This window comes from Sitophilus oryzae, unplaced genomic scaffold, assembly GCF_002938485.1.
Source record: "Sitophilus oryzae breed Bouriz unplaced genomic scaffold, Soryzae_2.0 scaffold_1420_pilon_pilon, whole genome shotgun sequence".
Lineage (NCBI taxonomy): Eukaryota > Metazoa > Arthropoda > Insecta > Coleoptera > Curculionidae > Sitophilus > Sitophilus oryzae.
In genome coordinates this window covers 582,133-608,240 of record NW_022146083.1, presented here as the reverse complement: position 1 = coordinate 608,240, position 26,108 = coordinate 582,133, and the positions used below count along the sequence as shown (strand labels likewise).

The following is a 26,108-nucleotide window of genomic DNA, read 5'->3' as shown; positions in this document are numbered from 1 at the left end:
GATTTCAGAGCTTTGTGAAATGCGGGAAAGAATGAAAGTGACTTGATATTCGAAGGCAAATGATTGTACATTTTCTTGGCATTGTACAGTATTGAGCCCTTAACTAGTTCTGAGCTCGGGGTTGGCAGATAAATATCGTGCTCCGCATTCCTAAGTGGATAGTTTTGAGAAGGCCTTTCCGGAATAGCAGATATGTGCTTGCGGATTAAGCAAACGGATTCAAAAATGAATAAGGAGGGAAGAGTCAGTATTTTGAAATTTTTAAAGAAATTCTGGCAGTGAGTTCTACTGTTTAGTTCTAATAAGCATCGAACTGCTCTTTTGAAGTTTGAAAATACGATCAAATTTTGTCGCGCCGCAAGTACCCCAGAATGGAAGCGCATAACGAAGATGCGACTCAAAAAGGGCATAATAGACCATTCTAGAGGTTGATGAGTTAAGTTCCTTAGAAACTGATCTTAGCGCAAAACAGGCAGCGCTTAGTTTCTTTGATAAAGCTTCGATGTGCAAGTCCCATTTTAATGAGTTGTCCACAACAAGTCCTAAGAATCTCACAGAGTCCACGACGTCAATAGTGGTGTTATTAAGTACAAAAGGTTGTATAGTACTTTTATATGACAAAACTTTAGTTTTTGAAAGGTTGAGGCATAGAAGATTAGAATCGCACCAAGATTTAATGGTGCGTAAGTCACTGGATATAGTATCATATAGTGCCGTAACATCTGGGCCGCTCCAAGTGAAACTAGTATCGTCCGCAAAGAGGCAGATTTTACCGCTAATGTCTAGATTTGCAATGTCGTTGATGAACACCAGAAATAAAATAGGGCCAAGTACTGAACCCTGAGGGACACCACATTCTATAGGCTTACAGAAGACATAGACGTATCAATCCTCACAAGCTGCCTTCTGTTGCCAAGATACGACTTAAGCCATTCGAGCGGCACTCCCCTGAATCCATAGTATTGCAATTTGTTAATTAAGATATTATGATTTACACAGTCGAAAGCCTTAGAGAAATCACAGAAAATTGTAGCTGTAGAGTGATGGTTATTCAGGCTAGAGTATACATTATTAAAAAGGTCGAACATAGCATCGTTTGTGCAACTGTTACTTAGAAATCCAAATTGATGGGTAGAAAGTACTTTATATATAAGGAGAAAAGATAGAAGCCTTTTTTTAACCAATCTTTCAATGATCTTAGATAATGTGGGTAGGAGAGCAATTGTGGGCGATAGTTCGAAGCTTGATCTTTATCTCCTCCTTTATGCAGAGGAATAATTATTGCTGTCTTTAGGCAGTTTGGAAAAACTCGTGCATTCTGGAAGTTCAGAGAACATTTTGAGAGTAAGCCCATCAGTCCCAGATGAGAATTTATTTTTAATACTTTTAATTGTACTACGAAGCTCATCTAATGCTACTATGAACTACAATGCATAGGTGTAATATTCCTATGTAAAATACAAATGGATAGCGTTTTTAAATAATATAGCGAGATGCTGATGCTTTAGAAATAGGAATTTTAACTTTGGAATGGATTGGAATTACAGAGTTTGTAACTGATGAATAGTTCAAGAAAAAATGAATAAATGCCGAAAAAAAACGGAACTCGCTTAATCAATAATATGGGAACGCACTTAAAATTTTCTAAACAATATGAACCGATCTCAGACACACCCTAAAACTCATATTTGACAAATAACGATGACGTACCGGTGAACGATGGCTGAACAGTCTTTACATCTTTAAGATGTCATTTATTATTTGTGTAAGTTCTAGATTAATATGTTTCCTATAAAAATAGACTCCGTTTACAAAAAGCTATAAAAATTGAAAAAAATGCAGGTTTGAGTTTGATATTTTACTTATTATATCATTAAACATGCCAATGCTTTAAACCAAAAAAAATATGTGCTCTCTTATTTTAGATATTAAAATATTGCAAACATTTCTAAAAAACCAAAACCTAAGATTTATATAGAATAAGTCTAAGGAAAACTATATTATCGAATGATACTTTTTTTATGAAAATCAGCAGCAAAAAACTGAATAACTTTTAGAGAAAATTTAACAAATATCAATGTGCCTATATGAACAATCACACACCTAGTGATGGTAGACTATTTTAAAATAAAAAATAATGCATCATTTCTGTGATATCGCTCTACTTAAAATATGCAGCGTATTGAGTGAAAAATAGTTTCTTTATCATCTATACCGGGTGCGTTTCAAAAGTGACTCGCCCCCTATAATTTTTTTATTTTTTCAGATAAAAAAATGAAATTTGGTTTGGATTAGAATTGATTAACGTATTCAATAGTTTTTGGTCACATTCTGCTTTACTGGAAATTACAACTTTTGATTTTTAAATGACACTCTGAATAAAATGATATATCATATGTCAATTTTTTCACGTATGGTTTATTTGAAATTGTAACATGCAGTTCGTAACGACAATTTGACTCGAAATACCACGTGTGTGGTACCAAATTATTCGTAAAAAAATGCTTTTTCCAAATATGCTAATGAGCCACCCTTGTTCCATTTGAAAAAATTGAGATATGATTAAAAATGCGATTTGGACATCTTTCAACCGGCCAGAACAAGGTACGAAAAAGATTAGACAACCAAATCTATTTTTCCAAGGCTCCTTGATTAAAAATTAGTGTTTTTAACACAGCCATGGCAATCTAGAATGAAATTTAAAATACGTTTTTAAGCGTAAATGTCAATAATTGATGAAATATCAATCTATTCAGAGTGTCATTTTCTATCGAATAAAGTAAAAATATACCAAGGGTACTAAAAATCAAAAGTTGTAGTCATTTGCGGTCAAACAGGAAGTGACCAAAAACAATTGAATGCGTCAATCAATCATAATTTATGTCATATACTAACATACTAAATCTCTTTTTTTTATCTGAAAAAATAAAAAAGTTATAGGGATGAGCCACTTTTGAGACGCACCCGGTATAAGTGTAATTAATGATAATCATAATAAATTAATTTTTTCCTCATCCATGACAAAAAAAAACATAGAAATAACTGTTTTAAGTTTTAACTTATCGAGAATTCTTTTATATTATGTCATTGTATGTCAAATTAGTAAGTCCTGTTGTAAACATCTCATTTGGGACCATCAAGCGCATTTCTTCATGTATTCTCTGTGTTCATTAATTTAAAATAAAACCTACTTTAACAAAAATCAAACCCTTATTTCATTTTCTCCTGTCATTTTCTATCTTAAAAAAGGTAAGTTGACTGCTGAAGCTGTACTAAGCTAGCTTAAAAATGTTTTTGAATTTTTAACAAAAATATAGCGAATAAAACTATAATTTTAGGAAGAGATTGACATCGAAGCAAGCCCTGGACCATCCTTGGTTAAGGAAGAGTACAGTGCATTCAGAGGAACCGTTGAATACATCAAAATTGAAACGTTATGTGATTAAACGCAGATGGATAAAAGCAGTTAACACTATAATAGCACTCAAAAGAATGGGAGCGAAAATCAATGCAGATTTGTTTCATAATGACAATCATGTTTAAATATCCTTTTAACTATGTTAACAATCATGTAATTTTATTGTTAAAGCCTATCCCAAAAATTATTTATTGTTAAATAAGTATTTTGCATAGATTACTACTGCAAAATAGACTTTTGTTGTACAATATTTGTACATTTACCTATAATTAGCCTATATATTTTAAAATGAGAAATATTTATCGTGTATACCAATTTTGAATTTGTTTGTGAATGACATTTATTATCCTATTGTTAACTTATTCTAGTCATTTAATTTCTCTATATTTATTAAACTTGTTTTAAGTCAATAAAATGTTAAAACTAGCAATTACCTGTTCTCATTTCATTTTCCAGGTCCAAACCAACCTCTAGTTATATTATTATCTGAAAATAAAACAAAAACAATAAGTAGTAACATATTTATGCAGAAATATATGATATATCAAAGAATGTATAAACTCAGATAGAAAGTTGATTTCATTTAATATCATATTCGGGATAAAAAGATCATCATAATAAAAAAGCCCAATAACAATTAAAACCAGGGTTCATGTTGTATCACATGATATATACCTATCTGATAAATATTATTTTCAAAATTTTATTACTTGCTTATAAATTATATTTTAAATTTTAACACAAACACATTAACAAAAACATATTATAAACAATGTCTTTTATTTTACCTTTGAATAAAAAGAAAAACAAAAAAACATTTAAAAAATACAGAGATTATTACATTATTTTATTAACATTGATATCAGAATATCCTCATCTGATATCAATCTATAAAAACATCATGGGATACATCCTTCTAACCCTGAGTAAAATTTAAAAAATCATTTACCTTTTAAAGTATATATTTCCCTACACCACCAACCATTTGTTTATAGAATCTATAAATGAAAAGACATTGAAAAACCATAAAAAATATGAAGCATTTTACCTACCTTTTCCTTGATACATTAGTCTGAACAGGGGAAAAGAAATAAAAGACATTAAAATAGAAATAATATAAGTTTATTTGAATAGATACAAACAAACTCGAGTCATATAACCTAAAATATTAACGGTAAGATTTTTGGTAGCGAGCACGAGCACCCGGACCACCAAACTTCTTGGGTTCACAGCGACGAGGATCAGCAACCAATAGAGTACGATCGTACTGGATTAAGATGTCTTTAAGCTCCTTTTTGGAAGCTTCATCAACATCTATAAATTAAAATCTTGTCAAGTTTTGGTTCAATAAACACTATGTTAATTTACTTACATTTTTGGTAGTAAGCCACTAAGGCCTTTGAAATGGCTTGTCTGATAGCGTAGATCTGTGAAACATGACCACCTCCGTTTACACGGACTCTTATATCAACAGCAGAGAATTTGTCCTGTAATTTAAACAAAAAATAAGCTTCGAGAATCGTATTTAAGTAGATGAATAAGTAATTACCTTGCCTAATAAGAGAATAGGTTCTTGTAATTTGTCTTGGAGCATTTTGGGCTCCACTTGACTCAAGGGGCGTCCATTTACCCTGAGAACTCCTCTGCCTCTTTTGCAGTAAGCTACTGCAGTTGCAGATTTCTACAAAAAATAAATTTATTATGAATAAATTTATAAAACACCAATATTTATCGAAATATAAAAGGTAACCACGTTGTTTTTAGGTTAGATACTGAAACTTACCTTCCTGCCAAATACTTGGACAGCGTGGATGGGTTCCCTTTTAGGCTAAAAAGGAAAAACATTTATAGAGTTTATCACATAGAAACAATGGAAAGTCGTATTCTTTACAATAAAAAAATAATGAAAAATACCTTAGCCGCAGGAGTCGTCATTTTCCTGATGTTGACAAGAAAGACCGGATATTTATTTTGACAGATTTGAAGTTTCCGTTTTAGTCAAAATAGTGTCTTAAATATTACAAATTCGATTATAAATACAAAAGAAATACACAGAGTACATTTAAAATAAAGTGTATTTATTTTTCAATAGTTTTTTTTCTCTTTTCATAGTTTGAAAATAGTTTTATAATTATACAAATCACTATTTTGAATAGAATTAATTATGCAACTAATAATACAAAGCATGGAATAACTGGTTGCCTATTGTTACATAAGTTCCACTTTATTTTAAAGTACCGATTGGTGATTAGCAATGAATAAGTTTTTAAAATAGCAAATGCAAAATAAAAATTAAATGGTTTCAAGTTTTAACCCTTCATACAGACAATGCGGAAGAAAAAAGAGCGTATAATTTGAAAGGAGGGTAATTCAACAATAGAGATGCATTTTTAGTTGAGGGTAAAGAAATCTCAGCCAATAATAATCGTTGGCTGAGTTCCCCTACCATTAAAAAATCTGAAATGCATGTACGCGGGAATGAATGAGTCAAATGAATTCAAAAAATTGACGGTGAATAATAAGCGGTAGTGTGGATGCGCTCACTGTAAATTGATAACAATTAATTGAAACTATTTTTGAGTGATTTAATTTGTCGGTGTAAGGTGTAAATAAAGTGTAATGTTTTGGTGTTTATAATTTATAAACTCTCAAAAGTGTCGTAAAAAACTTAAACCAAGGTAAGTATTTTTGCGCCTTTGCGTGGTGTGATGGTAATTATAATTGAGTATTGGGAAGGGCTATGTTGAGGTAATGTGGGATTAGTTATAAAAGAAGATCACAGAATATTTTGGGTTATTGCTATACAGAAAAAGAAAAAAAAGTGGACATAAGTTTTATCTTGATGGGAGTCTGATTTAAAATTATTTGCCTAAAATATTTGTGATTTCTTTTAGTAAAATCTTTTCATAAAATTATGTATATGTACCTATTTTTATTTTTTTAAAATGTATATTTTATTATAGATTTCAAAAATATCATATACAGGGTGTTTCAAAACAAATGCGAAACACTTCAGGGGGTGATTCCTTGTTCAAAATAAAGGGTAGTTTGCTTCATAAACGTTGGGTCAAAAGTCAACCATTAGGGAGATATCGCGGTACAAAGATGGCGGAAAAATAATGTTTTTATGTTTTATCTTGAAAACGAAAAGAGATAGACTAATGAAATTTTATGGAAGCATTACTGTTATGAAAACACACTTTCTGGTAATTTTTTCACTTTTTTAAAATGAGTGGAAGGGATTGAAATAAACTACCCCTATCATTCTTGTTAACGAAATTTAAAGAAAAATCTTATCAAACACATGCAAAAAAATTAATTTGGATAGTTTAGTTTGTTTAGAAACTTTTTTATCTCTTGAATTTTTTTGATGAAACTCACCGATTTGAAATTAAAAAATAAAATGTAAAGCATTACATGCCAGGACAAAAAACATTTTCTGATAAAGAATCTAGTGGGCTGCTGTAATTTTTTTAGGAAAAAATCTAGTCGGCCGCTGTTACTTTTTAGGATGTTCCTAATATTATTTTATTTGACATTACTCTACTGCAATACATTATTATCTAGATGATTATTATTATCGTTATTATCACTAGATTCTTAATATAAAAATGTTTTTTGTCCTGACATGTAATGCTTTACATTTTATTTTTTAATTTCAAATCGGTGAGCTTTATCAAAAAAACACAAGAGATAAAAAAGTTTCTAAACGAACTAAACTATCCAAATTAATTTTTTTGCATGTGTTTGATAAGATTTTTCTTTAAATTTCGTTAACAAGAATGATAGGGGTAGTTTATTTCAACCCCTTCCACTCATTTTAAAAAAGTGAAAAAATTACCAAAAAGTGTGTTTTCATAACAGTAATGCTTCCATAAAATTTCATTAGTCTATCTCTTTTCGTTTTCAAGATAAAAAATAAAAACATTATTTTTCCGCCATCTTTGTACCGCGATATCTCCCTAATGGTTGACTTTTGACCCAACGTTTATAAAGCAAACTACCCTTTATTTTGAACAAGGATTCACCCCCTAAAGTTTTTCGCATTTGTTTGGAAACACCCTGTATATCAAAAAATCTTTTATAATTTTTTTGGGGTATTTAAAAATTTAGTTTGATGGTACTTTTTTCAAGAGCCTGTATATTATGACATTTTGGTGTTTCTTAAATCTTGTTTTTTTGGACCAATATATACAGGGTGGGTCTTAAATGAGTGCATATATTTTCAGGGGTAGTCCGGGTAGTATATTTTGATCTCAGAAACGCGTCTATGAGTTTTGTTCGCGGAAAAAAATTGAAAATTTGGAATTTTTTGAAAAATTTCTTAGACATTTTTTTAGAAAACTTAAAAAAAGAAATAAACAACAATTAAAACTTTACTAATTAATATAGTGTGTCATTCTTTAGAGCTTTCTTCATTCATTCTTCCAGTAAATTTGATGACACACACTAGCATTCAAACAACATGATTAACACAACCGTTTACGATGCTCTAATGATTTTACCTTGCTTGAAATTCTCTTGATGATCGAATTAAAAGGTGAATAATTGTGTTTTGAATAAACAGGTTTTTGTTTAAGAAAAACGCAGAAAAAAAATAAAGGAAATTATATTTAATACAATGGGGAAAAAACAACTGTGGCAAAATTAAACTTAAGTTCTAGGAAATTAATCAGTGTAATGGAAGCCACAGGGAATCTAATGGTTTTTGGTTTTATTGCATTTTACAGAAACCTTGACAAAATAATTGTAAATTTTGACCTCTATATTCCTACTGAGTGTTAATATCGGATTTCTTTGTAATAAGCAAATAAATCGTGATATGAATATGAGCTCATGTCAGCATTTATTTTTTTTAGTCGTGTTGCAAATTGATAAAATTGCATAAAACTTGCCTTAGAACAATGCTAGCATCATATTTAGGATTTCTTTTATTTTGAAGTAACACCTATAAAAATAAAATAAAAATCTTATACTGGGTGCGTCTCAAAAGTGGCTCATCCCTATAACATTTATATTTTTTCAGATAAAAAAAACGAGATTTTGTAGACGTATTCAATTGTTTTTGGTCACTTCCTGTTTCACCGGAAATGACTAGAATTTTTGATTTTTAAATGACACCCTCGGTATTTTTTTACTTTTATTCGATAGTAAATGACACTCTGAATAGAGTGACATATCATATGTCAACTTTTCACATTTTCACGAAAAACATTTGACGATCGGAATTATATTTTTCCAAGGCCCCTGGATTAAAAATTCGTGTTTTTAACACAGCCACGGCACTCTAGATTGAAATTTAAAATACGATTTTTTAAGCAAAAATATTAAAAGTTGACGTATGATATGCCATTCTATTCAGAGTGTCATTTTCTATCGAATAAAGTAGAAATATACCGAGGGTGCCATTTAAAAATCAAAATTTATAGTCATTTCCGGTGAAACAGGAAGCGACCAAAAACAATTTTGTACGTCAATCAATCCTAACTTATGTCATATACTAGCATTCCAAATCTCGTTTTTTTATCTTAAAAAATAAAAATAAAAAGGAAAAAAAAATAAAGGAAATTATATTTAATACAATGGAGAAAAAACAACTGTGGCAAAATTAAACTTAAGTTCTAGGAAATTAATCAGTGTAATGGAAGCCACAGGGAATCTAATGGTTTTTGGTTTTATTGCATTTTACAAAAACCTTGACAAAATAATTGTAAATTTTGACCTCTATATTCCTACTGAGTGTTAATATCGGATTTCTTTGTAATAAGCAAATAAATCGTGATATGGGAATATGCACTCATGTCAGCATTTATTTTTTTAGTCGTGTTGCAAATTGATAAAATTGCATAAAACTTGCCTTAGAACAATGCTAGTGTCATATTTAGGATTTCTTTTATTTTGAAGTAACACCTATAAAAATAAAATAAAAATCTTATACTGGGTGCGTCTCAAAAGTGGCTCATCCCTATAACATTTATATTTTTTCAGATAAAAAAAACGAGATTTTGTAGACGTATTCAATTGTTTTTGGTCACTTCCTGTTTCACCGGAAATGACTAGAATTTTTTATTTTTAAATGACACCCTCGGTATTTTTTTACTTTATTCGATAGTAAATGACACTCTGAATAGAGTGACATATCATATGTCAACTTTTCACATTTTCACGAAAAACATTTGACGATCGGAATTATATTTTTCCAAGGCCCTGGATTAAAAATTCGTGTTTTTAACACAGCCACGGCACTCTAGATTGAAATTTAAAATACGATTTTTAAGCAAAAATATTAAAAGTTGACGTATGATATGCCATTCTATTCAGAGTGTCATTTTCTATCGAATAAAGTAGAAATATACCGAGGGTGCCATTTAAAATCAAAATTTATAGTCATTTCCGTGAAACAGGAAGCGACCAAAACAAACAATTTTACGTCAATCAATCTAACTTATGTCATATACTAGCATTCCAAATCTCGTTTTTTTATCTTAAAAAATAAAAATAAAAAGGAAAAAAAAATAAAGGAAATTATATTTAATACAATGGAGAAAAAACAACTGTGGCAAAATTAAACTTAAGTTCTAGGAAATTAATCAGTGTAATGGAAGCCACAGGGAATCTAATGGTTTTTGGTTTTATTGCATTTTACAAAAACCTTGACAAAATAATTGTAAATTTTGACCTCTATATTCCTACTGAGTGTTAATATCAGATTTCTTTGTAATAAGCAAATAAATCGTGATATGGGAATATGCACTCATGTCAGCATTTATTTTTTTAGTCGTGTTGCAAATTGATAAAATTGCATAAAACTTGCCTTAGAACAATGCTAGTGTCATATTTAGGATTTCTTTTATTTTGAAGTAACACCTATAAAAATAAAATAAAAATCTTATACTGGGTGCGTCTCAAAAGTGGCTCATCCCTATAACATTTATATTTTTTCAGATAAAAAAAACGAGATTTTGTAGACGTATTCAATTGTTTTTGGTCACTTCCTGTTTCACCGGAAATGACTAGAATTTTTTATTTTTAAATGACACCCTCGGTATTTTTTTTTACTTTATTCGATAGTAAATGACACTCTGAATAGAGTGACATATCATATGTCAACTTTTCACATTTTCACGAAAAACATTTGACGATCGGAATTATATTTTTCCAAGGCCCCTGGATTAAAAATTCGTGTTTTTAACACAGCCACGGCACTCTAGATTGAAATTTAAAATACGATTTTTAAGCAAAAATATTAAAAGTTGACGTATGATATGCCATTCTATTCAGAGTGTCATTTTCTATCGAATAAAGTAGAAATATACCGAGGGTGCCATTTAAAATCAAAATTTATAGTCATTTCCGGTGAAACAGGAACTAAAAACAATTTTTGTACGTCAATCAATCTAACTTATGTCATATACTAGCATTCCAAATCTCGTTTTTTATCTTAAAAAATAAAAAGTTAAGGGCGAGCCAAAAAAAATAAAGGAAATTATATTTAATTAACAATGGAGAAAAAACAACTGTGGCAAAAATTAAACTTAAGTTCTATATCCATGGAATATTGGGACACCCTGTATATGTACACACCGTGACAAAAGATTCTAATGGTTTTGGTTTTATTGCATTTTACAAAAACCTTGACAAAATAATTGTAAATTTTGACCTCTATATTCCTACTGAGTGTTAATATCGGATTTCTTTGTAATAAGCAAATAAATCGTGATATGGGAATATGCACTCATGTCAGCATTTATTTTTTAGTCGTGTTGCAAATTGATAAAATTGCATAAAACTTGCCTTAGAACAATGCTAGTGTCATATTTAGGATTTCTTTTTATTTTGAAGTAACACCTATAAAAATAAAATAAAAATCTTATACTGGGTGCGTCTCAAAAGTGGCTCATCCCTATAACATTTATATTTTTCAGATAAAAAAAACGAGATTTTGTAGACGTATTCAATTGTTTTTGGTCACTTCCTGTTTCACCGGAAATGACTAGAATTTTTTATTTTTAAATGACACCCTCGGTATTTTTTTTTACTTTATTCGATAGTAAATGACACTCTGAATAGAGTGACATATCATATGTCAACTTTTCACATTTTCACGAAAAACATTTGACGATCGGAATTATATTTTTCCAAGGCCCCTGGATTAAAAATTCGTGTTTTTAACACAACCACGGCACTCTAGATTGAAATTTAAAATACGATTTTTTAAGCAAAAATATTAAAAGTTGACGTACGATATGCCATTTTATTCAGAGTGTCATTTTCTATCGAATAAAGTAGAAATATACCGAGGGTGCCATTTAAAAATCAAAATTTATAGTCATTTCCGGTGAAACAGGAAGCGACTAAAAAGAATTTTGTACGTCAATCAATCCTAACTTATGTCATATACTAGCATTCCAAATCTCGTTTTTTTATCTTAAAAAATAAAAAAGTTATAGGGGCGAGCCACTTTTGAGACGCACCCGTTAGAGGTTAATTGTGTTCAATTAACTTATTTTGATTAAAAAAATACAAAGGTGGTAGTTCTATATCCATGGAATATTGGGACACCCTGTATATGTACACACCGTGACAAAGATTTAAGTTAGGACATTGGAAAATATCATTTTGGTGGAGCTTTCGCAGTATACCTATTTCATTAAAAACAGATATTTTGATTTATTTTTATTAGGTACTGAATACAAATCTCAGTCTAACTTCAGTAGTTTTATGTATTTTATTTAACTAAATTGATCTGTAAAACAGTGTTAATGTGGTGTAAAATGATTGCTGGTTATTTATCAATGACAAAATTCGGCCTAAAATTTGAAGAGAAAAAATATACAGACTTAAGTAATTTAAGTATAATGTTTGTTGTCTTTGGCTGCTTGTATACCTATGTGTCTACCTAACTGCTTGCTGTGATTTTTCTGTTTTATTTTCTACTGCTTTTAATTGAATTCGAATTATTAGCGTCCATAGGGAATTTAACCGCATCAGGTTTAGATAAACTGATGCGTATCTGCTGGTTATCGTTTACGGAAAACATTGTTTCGAGCTTGTAGAGTCCGGATTTATTATATCTATTTACTGCTTAGAATGTTTTTCTTTAGTCTGTGGAATGTTTTTGAACGGATTTTGACTATATTCGGCATGAGGACAAATAACTGTTTTAAAGTAGAACAAAGAAAAACAAAACATAAAATTACAGAAAATTATTTTTCTAAAATTAAAGAAAAATAATAGAATTCGACATAATAACTGTATTATGATACCATACGATCAAAAAAAAGGCTTCTAGAGATTGACTTCACCAAAATTATTATTGATTGTCATTTCACAGCCATCTTTGGCGGTTTTTTTTATTACACGGTACAACCTAATTTAACTAATAGATTGTAGAGCTCTAAAATTATCAAATTCATTGTTGATTACAATAGATCCTTTACACAATACTTTAGTACTTAACAATTTATATCCTTTGGCCCCAGATATAGTCTGGAATAATTGCAACACAATAGATAAAGTAGCAGTTCAATATTTGCCTTAAAATTATTGTCGGTTAACTATTCGTGTCAGCTAAAATAATTTTTTTTATAAAATATAAATTAAAATTAACATTCAATCCGTTATTCCATTTTTTGTTATGATAATCAAGTGTCCAGTAGTCCAGTAGGAACGCCTATTGTTAAATTCTTTAGTATATAAGAAATTATTTTTTTTTTCCATAGCAATAATTGTTAAAATTGCCTTATATCTAAGGCAATTTTAACAATTATTGCTATGGATGAGATTATTATTATCTGTCATCTCAGCCTGAATACCTGTTGGTAATTTACTTATTTCGTTTTGAGCCATTTCTGGCTCCAATTCAATCAGCAATCGACACGAAACAGAATTAAAAAATACTGACTCAAAACTGACAACTAAAGAGACAGCTTTATTTATTTGTCAAATTACATAGAAACCAACGCCAACCCCAGCACAATATTTCTTCTACTCGTAATAAATTCCTTGAAATAATAATTTTTCAATATTTTTTAAAACGTAACTCGCTCTGGAAAAAAAAATTGTTTTATACTCGACGATAAAATTGCATTATCGTCTTGTATAAAAAATAACTATTATTCCATTTTTGTCATGATAGTCAAGTGTGTAAAAAGGCGTATTGGTAGATTTTCTAGTATATAAGAAATTATTTTTATTTAGGTTGCGATGCTCCTTAGCATTTTCTACCAAAGGTTTTATAAATTATTTAACTTTTCTGTGACCTGGTGTCATTTTCCATACTTTATCGGTATACTTTATGAAAATATATTAATAGTGATTTATTGTATTCGGTACCGTATCAAGGTATATCGTATCATTGTATTAGGTAGTTGTATCAATAGTGAATATAACTGATAACTCACTTTACTTTATAGTCTGATAGTGGTTTGAAAATAACCGTTACAAACAAAATTTTCATATTTTCTATATAAGACCCTTCATTCATACATTTTTATTTCTAATATTTATTCAGTTGTCTTGTTGGCACTTGGAATCATACCGATAATAAGGTATAATGCCGTTCAAAATTATTTATTGTGTTATAACTGTTATATCGATATTACCCTTTATTACACTTATATTATGTCCTAGATAAAACATAAAACATCTATATATTCTCTCCAACGAGAAGCTCGGTCACAATGACGGTCTGTCATTTTAATTCACAGGTAAAAGGTATTTCCTGTCATTTTTTGGATGTCGTCTGTCGAAATCTTCCCTGATGCGTTAGACAGACTTTAGTTTGTAATTTGTAATTAATTATAGATACAAGTCAGTTTATTTTGGTTCAATTTATGTTTTCTTTTAGAAACTAAAACGGCAAGTCCCAATAAACATTATATTTATTATAAACCTGATTCTACTAATATTGACTCAATGTTCATACATTATATTAAATTTACAACTCTCAATGTTTAAATTAATTTATATTATTATTATCCTAAAATTATAAAATGTGAATAAATAAATCTGTGGTTAGATAATTGCGAAAAAGTTGCTAAATTCTAGACCACAGATTGACGAAATAGTATACGTGTGTAACACATAAATATTTTAGCGCTTATCGAGGATTTTGGTCGGTTTAAAGAGGGTAGCAAACTGAATCACCACCAGGTGTGCACGTGTGGACACCAGGGCACACGAGTCTACGACTAGTAATGCACCAAGCATAACGGCATTCCAGCGGCGTAGTACTATCTATTTCATTAATAAATACTCAGTATATTAGATACGCATGTTTGTATTACTAAAAAATATATTTAAGCTTGTGCCAATGAATATTTAAGCTTAACTCAATTCTATCACATTTGACTCTTCTGAACAAATTAGTACCTAACAGTTTAAAAAAATCTACAAAAAGATTTGGTCACCCATACAATTATGACCGCGCATACCGTTGCTTAATCTCGATGCTTGATTACTTAAGCGGCCCATTATCAAACAAATTGCGCAACACAGGCTGTTGCGCAACGAGTTGCCAATGTATGGTAACGTTTGATGCGTTGCGCAATTGTTTGATAAGTTTTAAGAATGTTTGAATTCTTTTTGCAACAAGCGTTTGCGCAGCGCGTTGTGCAGTGTATGTGTGTGTTGCGCTTCGTTGTGCAATATTTTAGGTCTTTTATCCAAATTCTTTGTTTTCTTTTTCGTTTTTTGGTATCATTGACATCATCTAGGGTATATACGATAATAAATGACGCAAGGGCAATTGAGGACATGATTGTTTCTCAAACAATGCACAACTTTTAATAAAAAGTTTGATCAAAATTTTACTAGGTGCATGGGTGATGCAGTTGTGCAACGGAACGTTGCGCATCGCTTTGTTGCGCAACTTGTTTGATAATGTATGGACAGCTGAATCAGTTGTGCAACGCAACGTTGCGCATCGCTTTGTTGCGCAATTTGTTTGATAATGTATGGGCCGCTTTACTTTAAATAAAGACTATATTTTTATGATTTATTTACAAATGAAGTTCTCAGATTTTTCCCTGTACTTACCTATAGTATAAGACGATATTGCAATTATTCCAGAAAACTGGCAAAAACTGAGAGAGTCTGCTGCCAATTTGTAGTCGTAGAAAAAATAGCGTAAAAAACTCGTAAAAAAATAATATTACCACTAACAATGACACTTTTTTTTTTTAATAACTTTTCTTGAGTTGGATTTTAATTTAAATTTCGCAGTTTAAAAAAAAAATTACTAAGGTAATCGATGGGCAAACTTTTATTTTCAGTAGTCTCTTGAATCTCACTTTTGAATTTATTTTTCTTCACTTAAAACGCTTTTCCGGTTTATCTCCCAGTATTTGACAAATTTTTACAAAAATTTACAAATGTTTTCTCTCTAAAGTCGTCATTGATAATGTCAATGTATTTTTTTTTGGACTAGTGCAAAAAATACCTAACTTTTTGCACTAGTGTAAAAAAATTGACTTTTATTAAAACATTAGATAGTGTAAAAAAATAAACCTAAATTGTAGTACTATTTCCTGATCAATTATTGATGGATACACTTTTATTTAGATATAATAATGATAAAAAAAACACATTGGAATAAAAGGAGATAAAATCTGATAAAATTAAACTTGTCTAAGTGTAAATTTAAAAATTATATTAAATATATCTGTGCTTTAACTATCTACTAACAATAACTAGATAGATTAATAATAAACAAATCATTTTTGGCCAAAAAAAAAAATAATTTGAAAAAATAGCGTAAAAAACTCGTAAAAAAATAATATTACCACTAACAATGACACTTTTATTTTTTTTAATAACTTTTCTTGAGTTGATTTTAATTTCAATTTCGCAGTTTAAAAAAAAATTACTAAGGTAATCGATGGGCAAACTTTTATTTTCAGTAGTCTCTTTTGAATTTATTTTTCTTCACTTAAAACGCTTTTCCGGTTTATCTCCCAGTATTTGACAAATTTTTACAAAAATTTACAAATGTTTTCTCTTTAAAGTCGTCATTGATAATGTCAATGTATTTTTTTTTAGACTAGTGCAAAAATACCTAACTTTTTGCACTAGTGTAAAAAAAAAATTGACTTTTATTAAAACATTAGATAGTGTAAAAAAATAAACCTAAATTGTAGTACTATTTCCTGATCAATTATTGATGGATACACTTTTATTTAGATATAATAATGATAAAAAAAACATTGGAATAAAAGGAGATAAAATCTGATAAAATTAAACTTGTCTAAGTGTAAATTTAAAAATTATATTAAATATATCTGTGCTTTAACTATCTACTAACAATAACTAGATAGATTAATAATAAACAAATCATTTTTGGCCAAAAAAAAAAATAATTTGAGAAAATAGCGTAAAAAACTCGTAAAAAAATAATATTACCACTAACAATGACACTTTTATTTTTTTTTAATAACTTTTCTTGAGTTGATTTTAATTTCAATTTCGCAGTTTAAAAAAAAAATACTAAGGTAATCGATGGGCAAACTTTTATTTTCAGTAGTCTCTTTTGAATTTATTTTTCTTCACTTAAAACGCTTTTCCGGTTTATCTCCCAGTATTTGACAAATTTTTACAAAAATTTACAAATGTTTTCTCTTTAAAGTCGTCATTGATAATGTCAATGTATTTTTTTTTGGACTAGTGCAAAAAATACCTAACTTTTTGCACTAGTGTAAAAAAATTGACTTTTATTAAAACATTAGATAGTGTAAAAAAATAAACCTAAATTGTAGTACTATTTCCTGATCAATTATTGATGATCACTTTTATTTAGATATAATAATGATAAAAAAAACACATTGGAATAAAAGGAGATAAAATCTGATAAAATTAAACTTGTCTAAGTGTAAATTTAAAAATTATATTAAATATATCTGTGCTTTAACTATCTACTAACAATAACTAGATAGATTAATAATAAACAAATCATTTTTGGCCAAAAAAAAAATAATTTGGAAAATTTATTTACTTTAAGTCATCAAGTATTTTTAATAATTCTTTATTTCTATAATGAAACCTAGTGCGCCGCCTATGGAATTCGCCCTTATTTTATCGCATATGCTTCTGTATTATTTACCCGTATAGAAAGGGAAAGATTCGCAGCTGTTAAGGGATGCCCTTACGTTTTTCCAAAGCTTACTTTCACATGCGACAGTAATAAAAATAAATTAAACATTTTGATATACGTACAATTTGTTAATTCAAATTTATTTGAAAAATATAGAAAATAGAGATAAATAATATGTTTATGTGACATTTTTGTATTGAATATGATGAAAATTTATTTTTCATTTAAAATGTACTTGAAAGGTTACTAATTTAGTGCTTTTTGCGTTATATAGATTAAAATTAACCTAAATCTTTATCTTTCATGGTCCATGTCAGGCTTCATTAAGCATAAACAAGGGCAAACAATACAGGAAAATCCGTACTTATATTACAATAGCAATTTAAATCTAACTACTAAGTTAACTAGCTTATTTTTGATTTTTTTATGTTTATTTTTAGCTAGGTTCTTAAAAAAAACTATTCTAAAAAAATAAATAAAATCAAGTTCTCAATTGCCGTATGATCGAAATGAATGGCGCTAAGTTGGCTTGGAAATGAAGATCGATGACATTCGTTGTAAAATGACAGCGATCTTTGACTCCGTTTTTTTATTACTGTAAGGCTGCTGTAAGGTCAATAAATAACCAGTGATTGAAAGTGTGAATTATGTTACATTGTTCTTTTTAGAACCTCTTTTAGTGCGAATTGGTACAAGATAGCTTAACAGCCGTAAATAACTTATCGTAACTTTATTAGAATATTTGGAACAGGAAAGCGGTAGTAATAACTTAAGTGCTGTTAAGAACGTGAGTTTTGTTGATGTAAGATGTAAATAATAACTGTTTATATATTTATAATAATTAATTTATTTTTGTTTTCTAAAATATTTTGATTAAAAGAAAATATGTAAATGTGGGCAACGCTGTGCCTGTCAAGCTTAATCACGTGACTAAAAGTTTATTTGATTTGAACTATTTGTAAATAGATTTCTGGAATAAAAAAAAATCTATGGTATTTTCCATATGGAAACTTTAAATAAGTATTTACTATACTTTTTCATTATTTTCAAGCTTTAATGTGAAGAGCAAAAGTTGAACGTTACATAAACATTATTTTTATGCATTTCTAGTGCTTGAGGCGTCTGGAAGTAGATTAAATTCTCATATTTTCACCATTATAATCTCTATGTAATCTCAAGAGTTCCATTACCAATTACCATAACGCATCCACTTGAATGGGATACATTTTCAAAATAAAATTGGTTCCTTTATGGTCTTGAATGGTACTTGATAGATCTATTTTAGATACTCATTCAATCTTCAAACTAATACTCTTTCAAAGGCTTTTATAACTTTTTAATATTTATTTTAATGTTTATATAACGTAGATAAAGAATTCTCAACCATCAGGATATGAAAAGAGAATATTTATTATAGTTTCCCTTATGTATATTAGCAAACTATGAATAAGAATGAAGCTTTAAATTGATTAATTTGTGAACAATGACCAACCATAAAACTACAGAAAATGTTTATAAGTGTGTTTTTTATTATCATTATCCTAAGTCATTATCAATAATATTAATATTTTTACGTTCCTGACTTAATAGCTCTTTCATACGTTCCTTATTTGCTCTTATAAATCATTTATAATTTATTGAATTCCTATTGTTTATTAATAGCACACACTTACAGACAGCCATTTAAGAAAATTTAAGATTTACACAGCAATTTTGGATTCTAACGCAGTTTTAATTGACAAATTTGATATAGTAATCACGCAAACATAACTGTTTTGATTTTTACACACAGAAAGAAGAAATCAGCATACAGTATTGGCCATAAGTGGATGAACTTTGTTAAAATAATGGATTTTTCCTAATATGTTTAAATTAAAATTTGAGCTATATTTACTTGAAATCTAGTGTCAGTGCTATAAAAATAAATAGCATTGTTTTTTTAAAATTTGCTTTAATAAGGTGGCAAAAAATTTAAATTGAAAAAACCATTGGACAAAAGTAGATGAACAAAATATATATTTAATAAAAAAAATCTTATGTTAACAAAAACTGAAAAATTAACTTATAATTTACTAGTACTTAGTGTAATAATCCTTATTCTTAATCACTTTCAGACATCGCTTAGGCATAGATCCCAGAAGATTTTCAATTATTGAAAAATCGATATTTTTCTAAGACTCTTCCAAAGCAAATAATTCTTGCTTATTTTTGTAGAATTTGGTCCTAATGTGTTGATCCAAAATTTCTCATAAATTTTCTATTGGATTCAGGTCTGGGGATTGCGATGGCCATTTGAGAACAGTCACCATTTCATCTTCCAAAAACCTTTTAACCAATTGTGAGGCATGTTTCGGGTCGTTATCATGTTGGAAGTAGTGTACAACTGGCATTTTTTCGTCCAAATAAGGCACTAAAAGGTTTTGTAAAATGTCTCTGTAGCCAAACCGATCCATTATGCCCTCAATTTTATGGAGAGGGCCCATCCCATACCCAGAAAAAACAGCCCCATACCATGATTGAGCCCCCACCATGTTTTACAGTGGGTCGCGTATACTTTGGTAGCAATTGTGTGTTGGGAGGTCTTCTTACATGTTGAATTACATCTGATGACATCAAAATAAACTTTGATTCATCACTAAAACAAACTTTTTTCTATTGTGCCACAGTCCAGTTTTGATGTTCCTTGGCAAATGTTAATCGGGCCTTTAAATTTTTTTTGATACCAGTGGTTTCTTGGCGGGTCTTCGGGAAAACAACTTCTGGTTAACTAATTTACGTCGGATAGTCCTTGTACTCACTGGTGGATAGCCCATTTCTTCAAGTTTTGCTTTTACCTTCGTTGACGGCAAAATGGATCTTGTGAAGAAATTCGTTTTATGGCTTTTATCACATTGGGACCAACTTTTTTAGGCCGTCCTGGTTTTCTTTTTATAGAGACATCTCCTCTCCCATTATATCTCTTTAAAATATAATGTACCGCTGATTTTCCAAGGCGTAATTGCTTAGCGATTTCCGATTGCTTCAGACCATCCTTAAAAGCATTCACTACTCGCAACTTAAAATCTGCAGACAAGTTAATTCCACGTGGCATGATATATCACAAGAGCTCGAACGTTTTTAAATCGCAATTGTTCATAAAAGCAGAACAAATGAAATTAACTTTTTTAAAAAATATTTGGTTAATCTACTTTTGTCCAAGACAAAAAAGTAACATTTGCCAATTCTTACCTATAACTCATAAGACTAACAGAAGAATTTTTATTTGTTTGTAGTATTTTGGTGAGAATGTATTAACCTTTTAACATACAAAGGTACATAAAATAATTTTGATATTTAACACCTCAAATCTGATTTTCTTCGCAATTATTGGTATTGGTTCATTCACTTTTGGCCAATACTGTATATAATTTATATCTCCCTTATAAAATAGAGCATACAAGCTCCGAAATAAGTTCTTAATTTATGTTTCCATCGTACTAGATTAAAAAAATAAAGGAAAACAGGTCTAATACCTTTTTAATACTGTATCGAACTTAATGCATTTCAAGTGGCGTGCTTAGTGATTTAATAATAGCAGTACTACCGTATTGACTAATCGGAAATACAGCTGTGTGTGATATTTCTTTATGAATCAACCGCATATATGAAGATTTTTACACAATAGAAATTCTTGTTAGTGAGTAACGATATGACCAATAATTCAGTCTAATCGACTGGAAAATGTCATTTTAAAGTCCAAAAACAGATTTAAAAGAATTCTTTATATCTATGGGAAGTGCCATTCGATTGACGTATACAGGGTGCGTCCCAAAACTGGCCCACCCCTTTTTATTTTTTCAGATAAAGAAACTTCTTAGAAGAAAGAAAGTATCTTGGTATATGATATAAATTAGGATTGATTAACACATTCAATTGTTTCACCGGATGAATAGAATGACCTTTGAGAATGACTTATCATATGTCAACTTGTAACATGCGGTTCACAACTACAATTCGACTCAAAATATCAAGTGTGTGGTACAAAATTATTCGCTTTTTCCAAATATGCTAATGAGCCACCCTTGTTCAATTTAAAAAAAATTGATATATGATTTAAAATATTTGGGCATCTTTTAACCGGCCAGGACGATACACGAAAAACACTAGAGGATCAAATCTATTTTCCAAGGCTCCTTGATTAAAAATTCGTGTTTTTACCACCTCCATGGCACTCTAGATTGAAGTTTATAATACGATTTTTTAAGCGAAAATGTCTAAAGTTGGCGGATGATATATCATTCTATTCAGAGTGTCATTTTCTATCGAACGAAGTAAGAAAATTTGTAGTTTGTGACACATCTAGAAGTACCTTTACACTTTTGATGATCTGTCAGTTGGTCAGTGACTGTTGTATTTGTAAGAATAGCACAATGAATTCTTAATCTCAATCTCTCTCAATCTATCATAGATAGATCTATCATAGAAAAATCATTTTTCTCCAATTTCTTATCGATCGCATAAAAACATTATTAGAATCCATTCTTATATGTATATAAAATCCTTGTGTGTGACACACTGATTAATCACGATCCTGCTCAAACCACTCAATGTAAGAAGCTCAATTTTGGCATACAGGTTGATTCTAGGGTGTAGAGATTCGATAAGAAAGGATTTTTCGAAATTCCAGTTCCAAGGGGGTGAAACCACCCCTCAAATATTACAATATTTTTTATTTAAAAAAACGGTCAAGTTTCCGAAAAAACGCTTAAACACGTATATTTTATTTTGTTTTTTTACATATTTTAACATTTTTTAAAAATATATACAGGGTGTTTCGAAAAATCTGACATTGATTAATCACGATCCTGCTTAAAGTGCTTGACGTAAAAAGCTGATTTTTGGAAAACTGATTGACTTTAGGGTGTAGAGGTTCGATAAGAAGGGATTTTTCGAAATTCGAATTCTAAGGGGGTGAAACCACCCCTCAAATATTAGAATATTTTTTATTTAAAAACTTGTGAGTTTTTCGAAAAAAAACTCTTAAACACGTATATTCTTGCTTTGCTTTATCATCACCATTACAAATGATTAATTCGACGCGAACGAAGTCGCGGGTACACGCTAGTATATTATAAAATACTTATAAAATAAACATTAGTCAAATCGGTGCAGCTGTTCTCAAGCTATCTGTTTACCAACGAACTTTATTTTATTTTCAATTCGTATAGATTTCGGTTATATAAGCAAATACGCCCTGTATGCCGAAGAGGATATACGAAAATCACTGGCACGTGCCGGGCACATATAACACATCCGCTTATGGTCAATATAGAGGGTAGATTATAATCATATGGCACGAGTTGGAGACGTTACAGAACCCAAGCGAACCATATCAATGGGTTCTTCAAAGAGGGTTGTTTGGTTAACAGTCTTTTTGAGATATAGTTTTATGGAAATGGTATAAACTAAATAAAAAAAAAATAAAAAAAAATTAATAATAATTATTAAAAAAAAAACATTTAAAATTATTAAATTTAATTAATGATTTATTTTTATTATTAATTAATTATTTTTTATTCTAGTATGTACCTAACTGATTTGGAGTGAACATCAATTATTACAAATAAACTATAAGCATGCGTTATGTGAGCTGTCAATATAGTGTCAGTTACGGAAGATGGCTGAGTTCCAAACCAAATTTACTTAAAAAATAATTTTCTGTATATTAAATCTAGTATTTTACTTAAATATTGCCACGACCCCTTCCAGACTCAATCTCTAGAAACACCACTGCGGGATTTTTGCGCACTCGTTCCTTAACACCCTGTATATTAGAAATTTGCAAATAGTTTAGATTTAAAGTTAATTAACTTGGAACAACCGAAATATCACGAATTCCTGGGTTTTAAAAATTCTCATAATTCAAAATAGATGTCTTTGCTAATTGATTTTAGGGTGAAAGTGTTTTATAATTCCTTCATTTTTGCATACTTTATTTCAAAATATTTTTATCACATGTAAAACTGGACTAGACATATATTTTTTTATTTAATAAGTAATTTAAAATAATATTCTTCAATATTATATTCCCAAAAATATACACTTAAAATACACAAATCTTTTACTGTCAGTGTCAAAATTTAAAAAAACATAATTTTTTTTCAATAATAGTTTAATTTTTCGTTTAAGTACTTGAAAATTAAGTTATTGAGACCTTTTGGCTTCTCCATATGTACATTGTCGCCCCTTTAAAGATAGACACTGGTAGAAAAGGATAGAAGAGTAAGAATATGGTGGCTTGAAATTCAGTAGAAGAAGAACAGCCGTACTGGCGGTACTTATTAAGAACGGAGGTACACAAAAGTTCCGGTTTGTTTGTGAAAAACTATGGATTATATGTATAGTGCGATAAAAGTCGTGATTTGTTTGTTTTTGTGATAAAAGTTGGCCCAAATAATTAAATGGTAAGGAGTGATTCCGATTAACAGTATTTTTTTAAAATATTTAATTTATAATTTTAAAATATCTTAAAAAAATGTTAATTTTGTTATTTTTCGAAATTAAAGTCTATAAAATATTAATACCAAAAATGCATATAAATATCTACATATAATTTGTCAAAAAACTTCTTGAGAAAAGCTGTCTGAAGACAAAAAATAATATAATTATTTAATTAATTTATTTTTTTTATTAATTATTTATTTTATTTTTATTTTATAATATAATTTGTCAGGTTTTTTATTTCAGATTTCATTTTCCATTTCATTCTAATCATTTTTGAAAAATACGCGGACAATATAGCGCGCACAATTTTATTTTTTTATGTATACAGGGTGATTGAAATAAGTTTTACACTAAATTTTTAGTTTTCAAATGGAATGCTGTATACAGGTTGTTCCAATATTCCGTGGACATAAAACTACTACGTAACATATATATGGAATCAAAATAAGTTCATTGGATACAATTTATCTCTATACAAAAGTGCTTCGCTTGTCCGCTAGAGGGTATCAAACTTTAAAAAAATAAACACATTTTTTAAGATATTTTAAAAACCGTTATTCCGATTTGAATGAGATTTTGGGTGACTATGTTTTGCTAAGTGCTTTAACATTTGAGTTTCACAAAAATCAAAAAAAAAAAATACGGGAAGATTGAAAACCACCCGGACCCCTACATCAATTTTAGTGTAAATGTTTTCCAAATCCACGACAGATTTTCTTTTCGTAAAATGGTCCCTGTAGTATTTACTACAGTTTTTGTCTTTTGTAAAAAAACGCTACGTCGCGTCGTATAGTTTTTAGGATTTTTTTTGTAGAATTTATTTTTCCAATGCAGACCTACAAATATACAGGGAGTAATACAGATTACATAATGCAGAATTTAATTTCAATGCCAACTACTGTCGTTCTCCTTGGAGCTTCAGCGTTGAATGAGAGGCGCCACCCTGTATACAGGGTGCTCCGAACTATATTCCGGAAACTTCGGCAGTATATTCTGCAGATAAAAATAAGTAAAAAAGTTCGTATAAATGTATGTCCTAAAATGCTTAGTTTTGAAGATACAGGGTGTAGAAGTTTTGATTTTAATGTCAATAGGTATGTCTCCTACTTGTAGAGGGCGCCATCTACATATTTTTTAACTTGTTTGAAGGGTAATAACTTTTTGTCTATTGTGAAATGTTTTTATGCCAAAAGTTCAACAAAAACTGTTTTTTCATCATTTTATCGGTTATTAATTCAAAGTTTCCAAATTTATCATTTCAGTCAAATAACTAACAAATCAACAATCATTTTTTGTCAATAATTACATGTATTGACTATTTCCATTCTAAATATCTTTAGAACGGTAACGTTTTTTACGTAAAAAATCATGGAAATGTATATTTTTGCTCCAGTAGTTTTATACAGGTACGGACGAAAAGTTATTACTCTTCAAAACAGTTAAAACGCATGTAGATGGCGCCCCCTACAAATGGGAGTCATATTGACATCAAAATCAAATTTCTCATGTCAAAAAAACTCCCAAACACCAATTTTCATCTAAATATTGACGTTAATTCAGAAATTATTTGGAAAAAATCGAAATAAAAATGAAACTTCTACACCCCGTATCTCCGAAACTAAGCATTTTAGGACATACATTTATACGAACTTTTTTATTTATTTTTACCTACCGATGTTTCTGGAATACAGTTCAGACCACCCTGTATATGCGTATAATATAAGGGATTTATTTGATTTTTCTTAAATCACAAATTCTTAAGGAAGCTGGAGTGTTAATTTGATTCAAGCAAAAAAGCAAGAGAGGCTTATGAAACTGTTAGATATTTTTCTTTTGGCGCTAATCAAAAACACATCATCTTCACTCTATACGTATTTTAAGTAGGCTGTGCAACGATTTATTTCTTACTTACGCAGAACGCGAATAGAATGTTAAACGGCGTAAAATTAGACTTACGTGTTAGAAGAAAATTATAAGTGTCCATGTATATGTATATATGGTCTAGGACAAGTTTAATTAAAACTATCTTATGGGAACAAATTAAATTTTAGCATTAGGTGCAGTAGTTGTTGGTAATGTAAACCATCTTTGCCTTTTTTATGTTATCTATGGTGTATA

At 29.5% G+C, this 26,108-nt stretch overlaps 2 protein-coding genes across 5 annotated transcripts in view; one reads left to right on the top strand and one right to left on the bottom strand.

Annotated features, from left to right (window-relative positions):
• Positions 1-4,524: 4,524 nt before the first annotated feature.
• LOC115876202 (40S ribosomal protein S16) lies at positions 4,525-5,437 on the bottom strand. The gene is made up of 5 exons (XM_030891902.1): positions 5,333-5,437; positions 5,202-5,246; positions 4,968-5,099; positions 4,791-4,905; positions 4,525-4,732 (listed from the first exon to the last, which is right to left on the bottom strand). The coding sequence occupies exons 1-5, from the start codon at positions 5,351-5,353 to the stop codon at positions 4,587-4,589; spliced, it is 459 nt and encodes a 152-aa protein (XP_030747762.1). The 5' UTR covers positions 5,354-5,437; the 3' UTR covers positions 4,525-4,586.
• A 464-nt stretch (positions 5,438-5,901) lies between these two features.
• The window catches only part of LOC115876171 (protein inscuteable homolog), a 38,004-nt gene continuing 17,797 nt past the window's right edge, over positions 5,902-26,108 (top strand). The window contains exon 1 of one of the 4 annotated variants that reach the window (XM_030891857.1): positions 5,902-6,096. Coding sequence is in view for 1 of the 4 variants with exons in the window: in XM_030891856.1 (XP_030747716.1) it covers positions 23,948-23,950 (3 nt within the window). In the remaining 3 variants the exon portion in view is untranslated. Of the gene's footprint in view, positions 6,097-23,626; positions 23,951-24,102; positions 24,115-26,108 lie in introns of those variants that run through there. The other 3 variants (XM_030891859.1, XM_030891856.1, XM_030891860.1) reach the window with 3 other exon arrangements.